Source organism: Pezoporus wallicus, unplaced genomic scaffold, assembly GCF_028554395.1.
Source record: "Pezoporus wallicus isolate ANWC-B61680 ecotype Strahan unplaced genomic scaffold, APGP_CSIRO_Pwel_v1 scaffold_3294, whole genome shotgun sequence".
NCBI classification, from domain to species: domain Eukaryota; kingdom Metazoa; phylum Chordata; class Aves; order Psittaciformes; family Psittacidae; genus Pezoporus; species Pezoporus wallicus.
In genome coordinates, this window is record NW_026635478.1 from 16587249 (window position 1) to 16604554 (window position 17306).

A 17306-nucleotide genomic window follows, 5' to 3' on the forward strand; every position below is an offset into this window, starting at 1 on the left:
GATCCCCGCCGAGGCCGCTCCCCTGGCGCCAACGGTCACCCTCGGCCAGCCGCGAGGCGCGGGTGGCGAGGGGGCGGGCGGGAAGGCGGCGGCGCGTCCGCCACTGCCCCGGCACGGCGTGCCGGCGGGCAGGGCTGCCCAGCTCGGCTCGGGGCGGGCTGGTGGCAGTCGGCGCCGCGGGCCCTTTAAGACGCGGCCGGCAGGCAGCGTGCACATCGCCAAGGCAACTGGGGGCGGGCGCCGGCGGCCGCGCTGACGTCGGGGGGAAGCTGAGCAATAACAACAGCGACGCGGGGCGGCGCGTCAGCGTCGGCGGTCCCAGTGCGCCTGCGCGGCCTGCGGGCCTGCTTCTATTTATGTGGGGGGGCGCCAAGATGGCGGGGTCGGAGGCGGCGAGGAGAACGTAGGGGGCAGCTCCGACCGGGCGGCGGAGGGGGGAGGGCGGAGGGAGGAGGAGCCGGGGCCGGTGGGAGGGAGCGCGGAGAGCGGTGTCACCGAACGCGTGAGGCGGGGGCCGGCGAACGGCAGGCGGGGGGCGGGGGGGGTGGCGGAGGATGGCGGAGCCGCGCCGGGTGCCGTTCATTAGTCTGTCACCGGTGAGGCGCCGCGAGGGCGAGAGCCCGGCGCTGGAGCGGGAGCCGGCAGGCCGCGAGCCGGAGCCGCCGCCGGCGGGCCGCGAGGCGCCGCTGTTGGAGCCGCCGCACGAGCTCTCCCGGCCGGAGCCGCTGCCGCCGCCCCGCGAGAGCGCCGCGCGCCTGGAGCCACCCCGCGAGACCGGCCGGGCCGAGCAGCAGCCGCAGCGGGAGCCCCCCCGGCCCGAGCCGCCGCCGCTGCCGCCGCCGCAGCTACCGCTGCCGCCGCCGCGGCAGAGCAGCCGGCAGGAGCCGCCGCCGCCGCAGGAGGCGCTCCCGCTCCGCCAGACGGTCCGCCTGGAGGTGGTGCTGAAGGACCCCACCGAGGAGGGCTGCGTGGAGTTCAGCTACCCGGAGCTGCTGCTGTGCGGAGACTCGCGGGTACGGGACCTCCCATTTCCCTCCCTTTCCCCCTCCCTTCCCATTGCGCTTCCTCCTCCTCCCGGCGGGTGGCTGCCCACGTCCCCGGCCTCGCCGATAACACTATCTGTCTGCCGCCCCTTGCTGCCCGGGGGTGGTCCCGACCCGGCGGGGCGGTGTCCTGGGGGGAAGTCCGGCGGCCTCGCAGTCGTTCTGAGCTCGTGCCCATGGGCGGAAAGGGAGGCTTCGCACTTGTCGTCCCTGAGTTGGCTGAGGGCTCCTGGCTTTGGCTGTGAGCATGGGCGGGGGAGTGCCAGTACCTTGTGCCCGGCTTTCCCCAGCTCTCGTTCCCTCCCCTTGCCTGCCTGGGGAGCGGTAGTGTTGCATCCTCCCTTTCTGGGAGCCTTTTCCGGCAGCTGGGCGAAACTTTTTAGCATGCCGGTCTGTTTTCCGGGTTGTCTATAGGCTATATGCAGGTAAATGGAGAGTTATAAGCCCGGCTCTGCTATAAGGCTGGGAAGCAGTGAACTGAGCATTAGCAGACTTGGAGATGAGTTTCTGCAGGGTGTTTTTTTGGGAGGGGTGATGGTGGTGAATGAGAGTTAATGTTGAAACTAACTTCGCCTGTAACTCTTTAAGAACTTCGTTCAAGAAAAAAAGTACTTTCACTTTTACTCTTCCTCCCAGCCAGAAAATATTTGGTACTCGAACTACTTCGGTTTTTCAGAAGATCTTGTCTAGATAACTTCAAGAAGTAAGCAGCATTAGCCAGTCAGCAGGACCCCCTGTTCAAGTAGGAAGGAGAAATGTGTGTCCTTAAGCTGGTCACACTTAAATCACTCATCCTTAGTGAGTTACGAGTACCAGTGAAGTTGCACTTGACTCAGATAGTTGTAGTCCCTCTTAATTCCAGTACATGATTTCAGAGGAGGTTTCGGGGGACAAGGAAGTAACTACTATTATGAAGGCTTTGATAGCTGTGGTGATAAAAGCAAACCTCAAATACGAGTACTGATATCGCCACTATTTTTGCATCCAGCACAAACTTGAGAATGGCTGAAACTTCTAATTTACCGAACCAAAGTGTTTCTAGGTGGTGATGCTGTATAACTCTACGTAGCAGCCTGCTTGCTTTTGGTTTGTTAGTTGGAGGGGTGTATGCACTGGATTGTGTTCAGATGTGGAAAACGGAAAAGTCGATGATTGTGATTTTAATTCCTCTGAGATCTAATGCGAGTTAGAAGGTTCCTTCTGTTCATCCTGTCCTACAGCTATTGTGGACAAACGGCGCCACTTACGACTCCTCTGAATTGGTGTGGCATAAGCATGCTGCCTTGTCAAGTGCCATCTTTCAAAGCAGTTTGCTTATGAAAAATTGTGTTAGTGTTTAGAAGTGGTTCAGTGTGTGGAGGTTGACTTTTCCTTTTGGCAGTTCTGTAACTGCCTTTTTTTCTTTTTCCTGTTAATCACACATAGTCATGGAAAAAATGGCTTTTGAATGTTGTTTTGGATGTAAATTCCGTGTCTTCTGGGGACAAGGACTTATTTATGGGATTTTTGGTACAGTTGGGACCAGAGGATATATAGGATTGGAGACTTCTTGTAAGGTAGAAACAGTCGTAGAAATGCTTTATAAGAAGTTGTGGGTTTTTTTCATCTCTCTCTAGAGTCCAAATTTAAATGAATAGATCATAATGGTCTGTCTTGCTGAGCTATGTGGAACAATCAGTTGATTATGTAAAACAGTGTTATAAATTGTGATCCTCTTACAGAGATTCTGGACTTGTGTTCTTGTAGAAAAACTGATATGTATTTGGCCTGTCAGTTTACATTCTTGTTTGCTATATGGTAGGAGCTGGAAAACCTACTCTGATGTGGTAGGGAGGGCTTAAAATCTTGTCTTAATCAGCATGAAAAGTGAGGGCAAGCACATTTTATCCAGAAGTAAAATTAGTGCATGCTGATTCCTTCCCAGTTAGAGCAAATACAAGAGGAGAATTTGCTCTGCACAGTGCAGGAGGCTTAGCATGACAGAAGTGTGTCTTCTACCCATTTATGTTAATTGTTCAAAGTCCTAAAATAGAAAAAAAATTGTGAAAGGAAAACTGATCCTGCTTGTGGAGTAGGATAGCTATGGTAATTTATACCAGTTAATGCAGCAGAGAAAACTACTTTGTTAAAATGAAGCTTGACCAAGAAGTGCCAGCCCTTTACACTTTTCTGTAGAATCTGTAAGATTTGCTCTTTCTAAGTATGCAGTAACTAATGGGCAGTTAATGCTGTGGTTTTCAGTGGAGTGTTAGATTTCCTTTTTTTTTTTTTGTTTTGTTTTTAGTAATGATTCAGTTTAAAATGAACAGTTCATACAAACTTAGCTATGCAGACTGGTTTTGTAGTAGAAGATTGACTGGCTTTTCAGAGAGCTTTTGCAGGCTTCTTAATCCCTTGAAGAAGTTGCTTGACTTGCTTATATCTATTCCCATTAAAGTTCAATGTTACAAAATTGGGAACTTGTCTTTCTATCTTGTGTTGCTTGGAACTGGAACAACCAAGAAAGTTTTTCTATAGGCAGGCAGTTCTGGGAAGGCAAAGGCTGATGCACAGGAATAACTTCAAACATGGCTTTAATAGGTCTTTTAATAAATGGTAAAGAATCCCAAAACTTACTTGACAGGAGGAGTGCAGGTTTTTTGGTTTCGGGTTTTTTTGTTTGGTTTTTTTTTTCTTATTTGTTTAATTACAAATTTGGGTTCATAGCCTGAATCAGAAGCAAGTGGAAATGTTTGTTAGAATCTCATGCTGTCTTTGTCCTGCTTTTTTGCCTTGATCAAGAGACTATCCTTTGATAGGGGTGTTGATAGAGTTCATCTTTTGGTTGGAATTATGCGTGTAGAGCTTTTGTATGCGAGTAATAAGTTGGTGTGGATGAAGAGTTTGTCTCTTTAAAAACTGGCAGAAGTGTGCTGCCTTTTCTGTTGGTGCAATAGAAGCTTGGTGTGTAAAACTTAAAGCGAGTGAGCCAGAAACCCAAGACGGCTTCAGTCAAGTTAGGGTATGAAGGCACTGAAGTAATGTCATAAAGTTACTGCAAAGTCAGAGTCATTCATCCTGCAGAAACTGTCAAAACTGAAACTTCCTTGAATTTGAGATTTCAGTAGTGCTTACTTAATCCATCTGGTAGTCAGCTACAACTTTGAGCGTGGTGGAGAGGCAGGTTAACACTTAAATTACCAGATTTTGTCCTATTTCACAATTAAACAAAATCAAACATTTGCCTAGTAGTATTCCCAAATAAAGGTAGAGAAAGCAGTGCTGCATGTATTGAGTGGTATTTTATATTTAAGTATGCCTGCAGGAAATATGTATGTAACTTCAACTTATGTTTCAGGATTAACCTACTGATTTTTTTCTTTTAAGTTATTAATTTAGAAAATGTAAGATAATTATGTGGTGTTTTCAGTTGTGCTTAGCTTACCTTCCTCATTACATTTGTCTCAATACTGGTGGGCTAATTTGCCATTATTTGGTCACCATTTAGTCAATATATTGGCTTTTGATAGTGTGGAAGGATCTTGCTTTTCTGAACTTGGTGCTGCTTTTTCATTCTTAGTCTGCTGTAAAGCTTCATTTATTCACTTATGAGTGGTCCATGTGCCTTATAGTTGCTATCCATAAAGTTCTGTAAAATGGAACTCCAGTCCATTGTCTTTTAGCATCTTAGTGCCTCCTTCAGCTCCCCTTCCAACAATTGCTTGATGTTATTTGAATTCTTAAATTGAAGACAGCAGCCTGTTTTTCTGCTATACCTTATTTATTAAAAAATACCCAAAACACTATGTATATCCTTGATTACTGTATATTGACTTCATGTTAATGAAAACGTCATTCTCAAAGAAAAAAAAAGGGAGGGGGGATGTACTTCCTGCTTATTTGTACAGCTGGAATATTAAATCTCTCTTGTCATAGCTGCCATAGCGTCAGTAGAACTTGTGCTATGATTAGTGAAATTATCTGAAGAAAAGATAGCAATACAAGAATTAAAGGAATTAATTTATGGTTGCAACTTACTGAGCTTTATAGTCTTCTGGCTGCTTCCCTGCTAATTAGCATACCAGGTACCTCCTGCATATTGTGTCTGGAAGGATCACAGCACCAATAAGAGGCACCCGTGAAAGCAGAAGCAAAAGGTAGTTCTGTTTAGAGAGGGTTCTTTCTCTTAAATATCAAATGGCAATAGTTCTCTTATGCTTACGCTTAAAATTGAGGTTGTAGTGGAATGCTTGGGAAAATGTAAGTCTTGTCTTTCACTTAACTTTTCTGTTTGTGTTCTCATTAGAAGCAAAGTAACTGAATTGTAACTGAATAGGTCAAACTAATTTTTAGAGAATAAAATAAGTATTTGGACTCAGTATAAAATCCAGCTATTTAGTTATCAGGGCATTGTTTATTGACATAGAATGCCTCTAATAAAAACCCTACTAAAAGTGTTTCTTATGGAATGATATTTGACTTCTGCTTTTTTTCAGAAGAAATCTGTTCACTTGGAAGATCCATTTAATGATGAACAGCGTGAGCGGCATGAAGTAGAAATGCTAGCCAAGAAGTTTGAGGCAAAATATGTGAGTTATTTACCTGAATTAAAATGTGCAAATATTTAATAGTGATAACTTACGATGCTGTAGAGATGTTAACACCTTTTTTTTTTCTTTTTTCCTGAGTAAGGCTGCTAATGTAGTGTCAAATAACTTCTCTATACTTCAGAGCCGACAGTCTCATGATATTTCATTTAAGCAGCTTGAACCTGCTACAAGCTTATTAGACAAGTCTGCTAAATAGATTTGTCTATAGAACGTTATAGCTTGAGAAGCTCTTCTTCAAAGAGCTTCCTATGTAAACACAACTGAGTAATAGATGCAGGTTGATTATTAATGATAAATACTGTGCTGAAGGAAAGAAATTTTATGTAATACTGGTGTGCACTCTTGAACAGCTCTTCTGTTTGAGCAGAATACTGATGGATCTTGGTGAATTTCTGACTAGTTTGGAATGTTTCCATAGGAAGTTATTGTTGAATAGTAAGTCATTGCTTGATGAGTTTATCTTCTAGCTTCCAGCTGCCTAAAGATACTCTGCTGACTCCTGAAAGTGTAGCATGAATGACTTGAACAACACTAGGTAGTAACATAAAGAGGCTTTCAGTAATAAACGAAGGTAGAAATCAGAAAATGTTGACTGAAACCGCGCCCAAACAGGTCTTTAAGAATTCATATGGGTAGGGTTGGGTGATTAATTCTGAGCTGGCAATCAAAACTCATCATCATGCTTAGGCATGTTGATATTCTGGATTACTAATAGAGTACTTCAGTAATAAAGAAGGGAAACGAGCAGCCATTTGTATCTTTTGCTGTTAATATACATACTAAAATCTTTCTTGTCTGGTTTATTCAAGGTTTTTTTTGGTGGTTTGTGGATTTTTTTTTTTTCTTTCTTGCAAAGTCACATTTCTCTGAGTGCCAAGCCTATGCATTCTGTAGAAGTAATTACTGTGATACATAACAAAAGAAACCCTTAAACTGAAAGGAATCATTTTGGTCTTCTAGAGGGATTAGTGGAACCCAGTATACCCAGTGAATTGAGAAGGCAGTTCCAGAATCCTCTTTTTTTTTTTTTTTCATTTGAAAGATGAATTAGTTTTTTGAATGTGAGAAAAAAAAATGTTTCAACTGTTTTTTTCTAGGAGACTCATTTCCATAATACAAGTTAGAGATTTTATAATGCCCTAAAACAAGTTGCTTAACTACAGCAGATTAAAGTTAGTGTAGAGCACGTAAAGCAATGTAAGTAGGAGGGAGTGGTAGTGGAATTTAATTTTACATATGCATTTATGCATACATCAAAGCTAAACATGTACATTTATGGACAAAACATGTTGTTACGCTTAGAAAAAACAGAGTTAAATGCCCAATAGTCATAAAAAGGGGCAAATAGATACTTTTAACTATTAGAAAGCAGTAGGTAACAAACTTGTAAGATTAGAGTTTTAAGTTCACAGTGCTCTTGTATCTTGATTACTATTTGCACTTCTGATTTCTTGCATTTCTCTCATTCTCTGCCATACTTTCTCTTATCCTCTGCTATGCCCCCCTCAGCCCCACAAAATTCCTGGAAGGGGAATGTCTTCTGCAGAAAGAACTACTTATGTTAGGGCCAATACGCGTTGAGGGTGGTGAGTGATTAATAGTTCTTGTGTTAGATATTCCCTGCGCTGTTTCTCTTCGAATAAGAGAACCATCAATCTATTTACCATCCATGCTCAGAGAAATTGCATCTTTGTACGCTGACCCAGTACAATTGCTCATGTTCTGACAGTATCCAGCCATCTTTTCGTTCTTGTGGTGAGCTGTTCACACCTTAGCTTAAACTAGAACAAATTAAATACCCTTTCTCTCTCTTTAATGGTGTTTTAGTGTAAAAATAACCACTAGTTGTATGAAAGAGAAGTAGAGGTTTTTTGGTTTTGTTTTGGATTTTTTTTCTGTTTTGTTTTGTTGTTGTTGGGTTGTTTTTTTTTTTGTTGGTTTTATCAGCTTTGCAAGAATTACTATATCCTACTTAAACTAATTAGGTATTGCTATCTATATCTGTATTAAAATGAAGTAAAAGAATCTCAGCACGTGTGGCAATACTTATGAAAAATTTGATGCATGAAGAACAGTATTCTTTGAAAACTTTTTCTTTCTTTTCAGATAAATTCCTGTACTCATAATCAAATCGGTACAGTATTTGATATGTCTTGCAGGTACTAAGAAAGCCTGTGAATAAATATATTTTCATAAAGTAAGATGCAATAAAGTTAATGTACCGTTTGTTTACTTGATCAGAACTTTTCTCCAATTGCTGTGTGTTTTACACATCAGCATAAAACTCCGTTTGGAATGGTTCCAGTTTTTGTTCTTTTGATGACTGTTGCTTTCTAGACTAAATCAAGCACTGTTGTAAAAACAGTATGTTGAATCTCGGACAATATTGTACCTAATGTAAGAATTTTTATTGGGTCAAAACAAAGGTCCATGTAATGGATGGTAGAACAATCATCAGACACTAGTGGCATCCCATTTTAAACATCCTTGTTGGCTTACTGTTCCCTTTTTTGTTCCAATTTCTGTTTCTAAATTAAAGCATATTAATGGTAGGATGCCCTGATTTACTGATGGTATAATGATGACTTCTGTTTTTTTTTCCTCTGTCCTTTTTTTTTATAAGTCCCAGGTTTTGTGGGGCTTTTGGTATGTTTTTTTTTTTTTGACCGCTGTTGATTGTTGAGCAAATGTCACAGAACTGTGTGTAACAACTCCAGTGCTTCCTGAGCAGAATAAGAAATTGTGAGCACACCATATTTATTCTTGTTTGGGTTGTACTTCTTTTGTGTCAACGACTTTTATTGATAATGAATTCAGTTGATGATTTACCATATTAAGAACAACCGCGCGGTCTGTCTGTGATTATTTAGTTGTCTTCGTATATTTACTGTCATCAGCAATTTTGACATCTCATGCCCAAACCATTCTGTAATTTCTCCAACTCTTAGCCCTCTCTGTTGCTTCTAAAGATGAATGAATATACATCCCTAGGTGACTTGACTGATTACTTTCGTTGCCAAAATGAAATACTTATTCAGCCTTAAACTGGACGTTAATTTGAGTGGACCTTCCCTCTTATCACTTGATAGTTTTTTGACTTTACAGATATTTGGACCTTTTTTCAAGTATCTGAAGTACTGCTTGCTTTTACCAAAATTCTTCCCTGCTCTGGAATGTATATTTCTTGTGCTTGCTGGTTTTGTTGTTTATAACTTCTGTTGACTTGCCCAATGTAGAAATCAGGTTTACTGGTTTATAGACTGTTTTTTGTCCTTGGGAGATTTCACAGAAGTTGGCGTTGTATTTGCCACCGTCTAGTCCTGTTAATTTATTGAAGTCATATTGAGTTTTTTGAAAACTTGCATGAGTACTGTTTGCAGCCTCGGGAGCTAGCCATCTTGATTCGCTCTAATATCATGACTGCTTATGTTGTGGGACCAGGTTGGAGGAACTGTTTTGAGAAACGTGAAAAGCTTCAGTGGTAAAATATCCCTGAACTGGTGCATAGTAAACACTGATGCAGTTGATGATATAGTTCTGCTGTTGTCGTGCATCCTTAACATCTTGATCACATGGACTTTCAAAATTCTTCCTTAAAAATAAGTGAACCAGGCCTGAAGAAAATTCTCTGCCTATAGATAAAGCGGTTCAGATATTTTCATATGTCTGAATATAGGTTACTATTTTAATCCTGCTTTTCTTCATTCTGGTATTATGAACTTCTTTTTCATTAACTTTGTTCCATATCCACACTGTTTTTATGAATAACAGGCAGTCAGAATGTATTGAGAGTTTTTTAATATTTTTTGTAATGCCCATACACTGAAATAATTGGATAGCTGTTGCTGCAACAGGATTTTGGACTGGCAAACAAGGATATTGGTGGCTACTTGGTCTTAACAAGAGATGTGGTATTGAGGTGGATTGCATTACACACTGGTGATATCAGTAAAGTATAGTTTATGTAGCATTCTTCAGTCAACCTGCTAGTGCCTTGGTTAGGATCATGAGAATTACGTAAGCTTTTGCATGGGTTAAACAGAACTCTTAAGTGCTACCTTTATTTTTCCGAAGATTTTTTTTTTTTTTTTTCTTATTCAAACTCTTTTCTATGGCATGTTTTGGGAATATGCAGACATTCACCTGTGACATGAGTGACTGTAGGGGGATGATAGGAAGTTAGGAATACTTAGCTTGGAAATCTGAGGCTTGAAATATAGCTTGGAAACCTGAATTAAAAATGGCACTTAGTTTGGTTCTCCCCTCCCACTCCTCCCAGGGCTATTGTGTTTATTTGTGTAATTATACCTGAGAGATTCTTCTTTGTTTGCAAGAGCACATGCTTTACTTAGTTACAAACTTGAATTCTTGCAAAATATTGTTAAAGTGGAGGTGTTCAGATGCTTAGGCTTTTCATGAGACCAAGGATGAAACCTTCTTTGAACAGTGTCTACATATACATAGTAACAAGCAAGTTATGATATTTGGATGTCACAACTGAAAAGACTCAGATTTTAAATGTGCTTAACTGTAGAGTAGAGGCAGAGAAGCTTCAGGAGCAGTCTTTTTGAATTCATTGAAGATAACTAGTTAGCATTTTAGTAAATGTGGTGCCTTTTGCGGAATTTTATCTTTTAAGACTTTGACAGTTCTAACAGTATGTGGGAGTCAGAAATGTAGGTCTTATATCCTAAGTGGATTGCCATTTGTATAACTAAGTTTAGATTCCCTGAATATTTGAGCTGGGTGTGAGTTTTTACTTGATTTAACAATAAAACTTTCACGTGAGAAAAGTACTTACATGTTAAATTGAAGTTTATTGTGTCCTGGAGGCGAGTGAGCCCGCAGTCTGTGATGCACCTTCTGGCTTTGAGTCACTCAAGTAACCATGTCATGTCCAGTCCTATCAACTGAGGTGATGGATCTTGCATTTCAGGATTTTATCTTAACACATTTTTCTTCAGTTATGTCATATGATTGCTGTAATTTCTTGAAAACTCATAGACACCATATCTGCAAGTACCAGATCAATATTGTTTTATTTGTGACTTGGGCTTCACTCTCCTGTAGAGAAGCAGTTTATTTTGTGTGGGGAAAGACTTTACTGAATGCACGGCTATTAGTATTTTCCTTTGTAACAACTCTGTAATATCCTGAAAAACTTAACACTTTCTAAATTATCCCAGCCCTTCTATCACTAACAGTTCTATCACTATGCTTTAAAAACATAAAACAGTGAAACTTCTCTAAATAGGAAATGTTAGGAAAATTTCAGTAATGCAGAAATCAGGTGGCTAGTTGAATGCCTTTTAGGGATGATTCTGGTGAGGCACATTTACCAGAACTCATTCCTGTGTGAAAGTTTTTATTAAGTCGTATAGACCATCTTCAAGAAAGCAAAACTAATAATTCCCTGAATGACCATCCCTCAAATATTTTATGTTCTGTAGTCTTTTGTATGTTGTTTCCATGTTTCCTAAATTATCTAACTCTTGTTTTGTTTTCAGGGTGGAAAGCCCCACAGACATCGGAAGGATCGCCTGCAGGATCTAATTGATATAGGTTATGGTTATGATGAAACAGACCCTTTCATTGATAATTCTGAAGCAGTAAGTAAGCCTCATCATAGCAGCAAGAAGAAATAAGAGAGTGCTTTATTCTTTTTAATAAAGAAAGGTATGGGAAAAATTGTGCCAGTGTATAACTAATAGATCCAAAAGGCACCCTGTTTGGGAATCCAACGAGTGATTGTATTTGTAGTCTCATTCAAATATCATTATGCACTGCAATAATAAAGAAGGCCATTGGTAGGCTGCATAATTTTCCAGCTTTAGAAATTATTTGTGCCCTTCATTTACCCTGGTCTGAAATTACACTGGCTCTGTTTAGTTTCTTGTACCAGCTATCTGGATTGTTAGTAGATTACTGGTGTTAGATTTCCTGCATTAGATCAGGAGGGTATTCTGCTCTTAAAACCAACTAAGAACAGGATGGTTATTCTAAACATTCACCGAGTGTCTGAAAAATTTGAGATAAAACAGCTTGGTTAAACAGCACAACACTACAGCTTATTTTGTCTGAATATTTGCAGAAACGAAAGTACATCTCGAGGTAAAAGAAAAAGATAATGGGTTCAGGCAATATCAGGCATATCAGGAGGTTTAGAGAAGAGGCATTTGAAGACGTGTTAGGGATAGTATATGAACTTGTGAGAATGAGGAAGAAGCTTGGGAGAGAGAATGGATGATTTAAAATCTTGGAGACCTCCTATAGTTCTCCTTTATTGGATACCAGGAAGAAGGTATGCTGTTTAGTCAAGTAAAAACAAACATCATCCCCTAGAAAAAAAACATCTGCTACTTACCCAGCTTTCAGTTTCCTCCACTGCTTGCAGATACGAGTTACACTGGACAAAACAGCAGTGATCTGCTGCTCTGAAAAGGAGGAGGCTGAAAGTCTGAATGCGAATGGAAAGACGATGAAAAGGAGTTGTGAGGAAACAGGAAGAAAAACAGTAGAAGTAAAGTGCATTGCTTAGCGTGCATTGTGTTGCACCTCCACTTGGATGTAATAGTAGACTTAGGAAATCATAAAACTTTAAAGAGCTTCATTGAACACTGAGCTGTGAGGTATCTAGCATATAGATGTAGCAATAAATACTGCTTTTCAGAACTGTGGGTGGTGCACAGAAGGCATGCTGCAGAACTCACACCTTCTTAGCAAAAGAAGTTACACAGTGGATAGCAGGCTGAGCTTATCTCTGTTAGTTTTTGAAGTAGGTCTCGAAGGCATATGAGCAAGTTTCATGAAAAGTGAGTTTGCTGTATGTGCTTATTGTAGCTTGTATTAATTTGTCCTTTTTCTTGGTCTACATTAAAATTTTAGTTGAGCTTGCCAATATTAAAAGTGTCCTATTGTTATCCCTCAAATTCTTTTGTGCTGCTGGAACAGTACTGGGGCATAAGCCTTTGTATGTCCTTTCCAAAGGTCAGATTCTGATCTTCAGCTCAGTATGAACGAAGGTTCTTCACTCCTGCTGAGAAACAACTTGAGCCTATAGGCTTACTGGGTGTCACTGTTGCTTAAGTTAACCATCCTTGGTTTTGAAATTTTATCATACAGAACCCAAGTTATAGCTTGTTTTTTCTGGATTTATTGTGACCTATCACAGATCTGATACGTGATTTGGATAACTTTCAGTACTCAACAGTACAGGTGTCTATCAAAGAAGTGTGGGAGTCTAGCAGGGTGGAACACTCCTTACAGTGTTGCTGCTGTTACCAGCAGCAGATCCATTAGATTTATGGGAGCATTTATTTCTGATATCTTTTGCCAGACTCCTTGCAGGAACATACAAAAGGCAGTTGTTAGGGGACCAGATGGTTGCATCATGTGGTAGCTGTGGAAGCTACTGGGGAGAATGGTGTATTCTCTAAAGATTGCTCTCCTGAACAAATCATTATGCCTTGTGTCTGCATTACAAATACAGACTAGAGAGAGACCATCTCTTATTTTGCTTTCACCCCCATTTCTGTATAGAAAAGAAAAAAAAAAATGCACTGCGTGCCAGCTGCAGTTTATGGTGCAAAGCTTAAGGATCCTGTAATGTAGGAGTTAAGTTCAACAAAACTTCTCATTCCATCTCAGATGCAAATAGGAAGTGTTCAGAAAGATCTACGTGTCTGGCTTGCTCATCTTCTGTGTAGCCAGCTATTAAATCACAGTGTACCCTGAGAAATGGAAGAGCCAGGCCCAGCCTGGACTTGCTTCATTTTGGAAGATGAACTTTCTTACACATAAAAAGCTATAATATCCTGGGTACAAACACTTGAAAAATGAGTAAGAGTGCCTCTTGAATTGCTACAGGATTAGTGTCCTGTTGTCTCCCTCTGTACCCCAGAAAAAAATAATTGAAAGCTTCTTTAGAATTTTAGACCTTTTTTCTTGTCACAGGTGTTAAAGGAATACTGAGCTCTTTGGCACTGAAAGAGATATATTCCATAGCTTTAGAGATAGTTTCCTTCTAGAACCAGATTTTGAAGTAATGCCATGAAGTATTATTCAAGAAATCAATAAAATTGTAAGTGTGTTTTTAGCAGGCATTGTATTTAAGAAATTCTGCTTGCTTTGGATCCATTTCCAATTAAGCTATTTTATACATGTAACATGGATGTATATATAACAAATAGCATATGTAACAAACAGCATTTGGGTCCTCCGAGGATCCAGGAAGGCAATTGTTTTGCTTGTTTTCCTGAGGGCAGGGATTGGGGTCAAGTGCAGGGAATTCGCTAATGGCATGGTTCTCAGGTAACAGATTTTAATGGGGTTGGAATGCAGAGAGGTGCAGGACATGCCTGTCTGGAATAAAGTTTTTGGAAAGTGCTGACAAAAGGGAGCTTTTCCTGAGTGAGGAGACTTTTCCTGTCAAGCTCCTCAAAGGTCACTGGTACCTGCCCTGATGAAGTAGGGTAAATTTTGGTGTGCTTAGTAGGCTAGGTTGCCATTGTTTACATTGCCTTTTGTGTAAATGCAAACTGTGCACAAGCTTCTTAAAGATTTGCTTTCATTGTTTACTCTGCAAAGAATATAAGTACTTACCTACAGTGCAGTAAAGACATTAGCAGCATGGCTGCATTAAGACCCTCAATGTCCTGGGGGAAACTAAACACAGAAAAGTAAGGGCTCCGGAAGGGCGCCCTTCAGTGGGCACAGACATAATGCCAACTGAATGAAAGGGGTTTGGGTACATAATTACCCTAAGTGATGCAGTCAAGTTTCTGCCTTCCATCTTCCTTCAGGTGTGTCTCCTCTTACAGGAGTAAGTGCATAGTTGCAGGTTGCTGCTTGCTTTGGATGAATCTGATATATATGCTGCTCAGGTTTTTTACCTTGCTCCCCTCCTTGGAAAACTTCTAGCTGGTCCTTTTTGGAAGAAGTTTCTTTTCCTCTCTGGCTGCAATTGCAGGCAAATGGGAAATCCATGCTTCGGTCTATATCAGTGGATATTTTTGGGTTGAGTGTTTGTAGCCAGTGGGTTGTGAACTCTCCATTTGAAAAAAATGTAAATCAAGACCATCTTACTGTTGCTAACATGTGCTGTTAGTCTGATGGCAAGTTCTAATCTTTGCTTATCTTAAAGGACCCTTGTTAATATAGAAAATGTTCATAACTGGCAGAGCAAGCTGTCCCTCCTCAGTCTTTCCACTGCTTTGATGTTGAAAGTAGGTTTTACTATAGTGTAAACTGACAGGAACTGTGTTCTTTGTGGAATGATGTTCCTGTAGATTTCTGCTTCTGCTTTATTCTACCTGCATGCACACATGCATATCAGCCTGATTTGGCTGGACACCTTGGTGATGTGATGACCTCCGAATATTCACTTACTTGAATACCTTCTGGACAATGTAAGCTTCACATAGATAAGAAATTCCAGGGGAATACAGTGCTCTCTGAGCCTTCTGCTGTGTAATACAGAACAAAGATCTGAAGTAATCTTAAAAAAAAAAAAAAGGTGTAAAAGTATGCAATTTTCTCTTAATCAGAGGTAGTGAGATTTGCACGTCCAAAACAAAGACCAGCTAGCACCTTCACCCATGTATGCTATAGCTGAACTTCTTCCCATGCAGAGGAGGAATCATCTACCTAGAAATCTGTAACCAGTGAAAGCTGTCTTTTGAAGCAGCAGTACCAGGTAGCAACACTGATAGGACCTGAAGCAATATATGAACAACAAGAGCAATGGGAAGCATATACACTTCAGTACTTTGGATACTCAGGGCAATATGACAATATTTAACCCAGTGAACTATATTCATGGTTCCACAGCAGCCTTCTAAATGTGCTAGCGTAAGAATCCTGTGATGCTGGGTAGAGAAAACTAGCCTACCACTCATTTCTCATACACGGAAATTTTCTCCAAAATAGGTACTTAATAGGAAAACACTTTCTTCAGCTGCATCTTGCCTCAAGAGGTCAGACCTTCTAAAAGACAGTCTTTCAAGGATTGTATGTTGATTTTTTAGTAATTCTGAACACACTGGTAATAGAGTTGCTATTTTTCTATCTAGGTTGCCTAGAATACTTTCCATAATATACGGGCTTAGTCTTCGCAAAAATTCTGTGTCACAATACACAGTTTTCATGTTTTTCAGGATAAATTTGGTTTGCTTCATCTTGTTATCCCCAGGCTTATTAAAGGTGTGATTCATTTTAACATCCTCTTCTCTCCCATCCTGGCTTCCCCTTAAGTATTCCTAGTGGTGGGATCTAAAAGTTTAAGCTGATGGGCTGCCAGTAAGAGCATCTTGCCTAAGACTTGTGAATATCCGAGATGTTTTTTCCCAATGAGAGTGTTATCCATTTGAGGAATATCAGAGCTTAGTGTGCCAGTGGCCATGAATGATATCTACCTGGAGAATGGCAGAGCTCAGCTGATGGTAATTTTTACCTTGGTTTGGGTTTTGGGTTTTTTTTTGGTGGTGTTTTTGTTTTGTTGTTTGTTTTGTGAGATTCTGGGCCAGATGTTGTTCTCTCATCCTTTCTACTCAAAGGAGCATGTTTTATCCAAAGCTGTGGAGGGCAGTGTTGTTGCTTGAGAGAGATCGAATGTCAAACAAAATGAAGAACCCCACCAATGTTAGAAGCATATACAGGAAAATGCTGCATGGGCTGCATTAAACATACTTTTATGTTTGAGAGATAAATTCAACATTGCTGCATTTTTTTATATGGAAAGAGCTTACTTTATAGAACTCTATTGCAAAACTTCATCCATTCTGAATACATGAGGGTACATTAAAGCTTTCTTGAGATTTGGCTTATTAGCTGTTTTGTTGGCTCTGGATTTCTCTGTTTATATTAGTGGTCTGTCTTGTTCATTGTCACTTTGCCCAGTCTTGGAAATTCTGTGGTTGGAGAATAGTGCTTACTCAGCTGAGTGCACCATGTCACCTTTAACAAAAGAAGTCTTGCGTGCTTCCTAGGTGTCTTCAGGGTAGATCTGCCAGCTGGCACCTGACATGTCATATGTGTTTGTGTGAATACCAGGGCAAATTTCAACTAGGAGATTATTCCATTGCTTTTTAAACGTCCTCACCCCAAGATAAAGGTGTGAAATGGAGTACCAAACAAATAAACCAGGTATCTGTTCTGCATTAAGCAGAATAGTATGTTTATATACCCAGCAGGCCCCTAATCAAGAGCCATTATGGCTAGAGGGACAGAAGTAGTTGAATTAGCAGAACAAGTCTGCAACAGTAATGTTCTCTTGCTCCTTCTGTAAAATAATTTTTTTGTTAGGAAGGAATAAATAATTTCTTAAATTTTTTCCTTTTTTTTGGGGGGGGAGGGTGGTGTTTTGGGGGTTTTTTTTTTTTTTTTCTTAGTTCCATCTTCTGGTGTTGGGTTTCAACCAGGTAGTTTAGGACTGCTCATGTATTTAATATCAGTGGGGCAACTAGGAAAACTGAAAACTTGACTTCTGCATAGGAACTTGAAAAAACCTGAGACATCTGGCTTTTGTGTACATCAAGAATGTAGGAGTAAGAAATAATCATGTGTAGCAACTTCTTGGTTTTTGCTAAATTTATATTTTGAAGAGCACTAAATCACTTCTCAGAGTCATCTGAGCTAGTAGAGGGTGAGATCGTGGCCTAGGATCAACTATTCTTCA

At 40.6% G+C, this 17306-nt stretch overlaps 1 protein-coding gene across 3 annotated transcripts in view; it reads left to right on the plus strand.

Moving 5' to 3' along the window:
- Window positions 1–226: 226 nt before the first annotated feature.
- Window positions 227–17306, plus strand: part of UBN2 (ubinuclein 2) — a 51418-nt gene continuing 34338 nt past the window's right edge. For 2 of the 3 annotated variants that reach the window (XM_057430583.1, XM_057430600.1), the window contains exons 1-3: window positions 227–1013; window positions 5519–5611; window positions 11140–11241. In XM_057430583.1, the coding sequence (XP_057286566.1) occupies window positions 555–1013; window positions 5519–5611; window positions 11140–11241 (654 nt within the window). In that variant the 5' untranslated portion in view covers window positions 227–554. The remainder of the gene's footprint in view (window positions 1014–5518; window positions 5612–11139; window positions 11242–17306) is intronic. The other variant, XM_057430590.1, reaches the window with a different exon arrangement.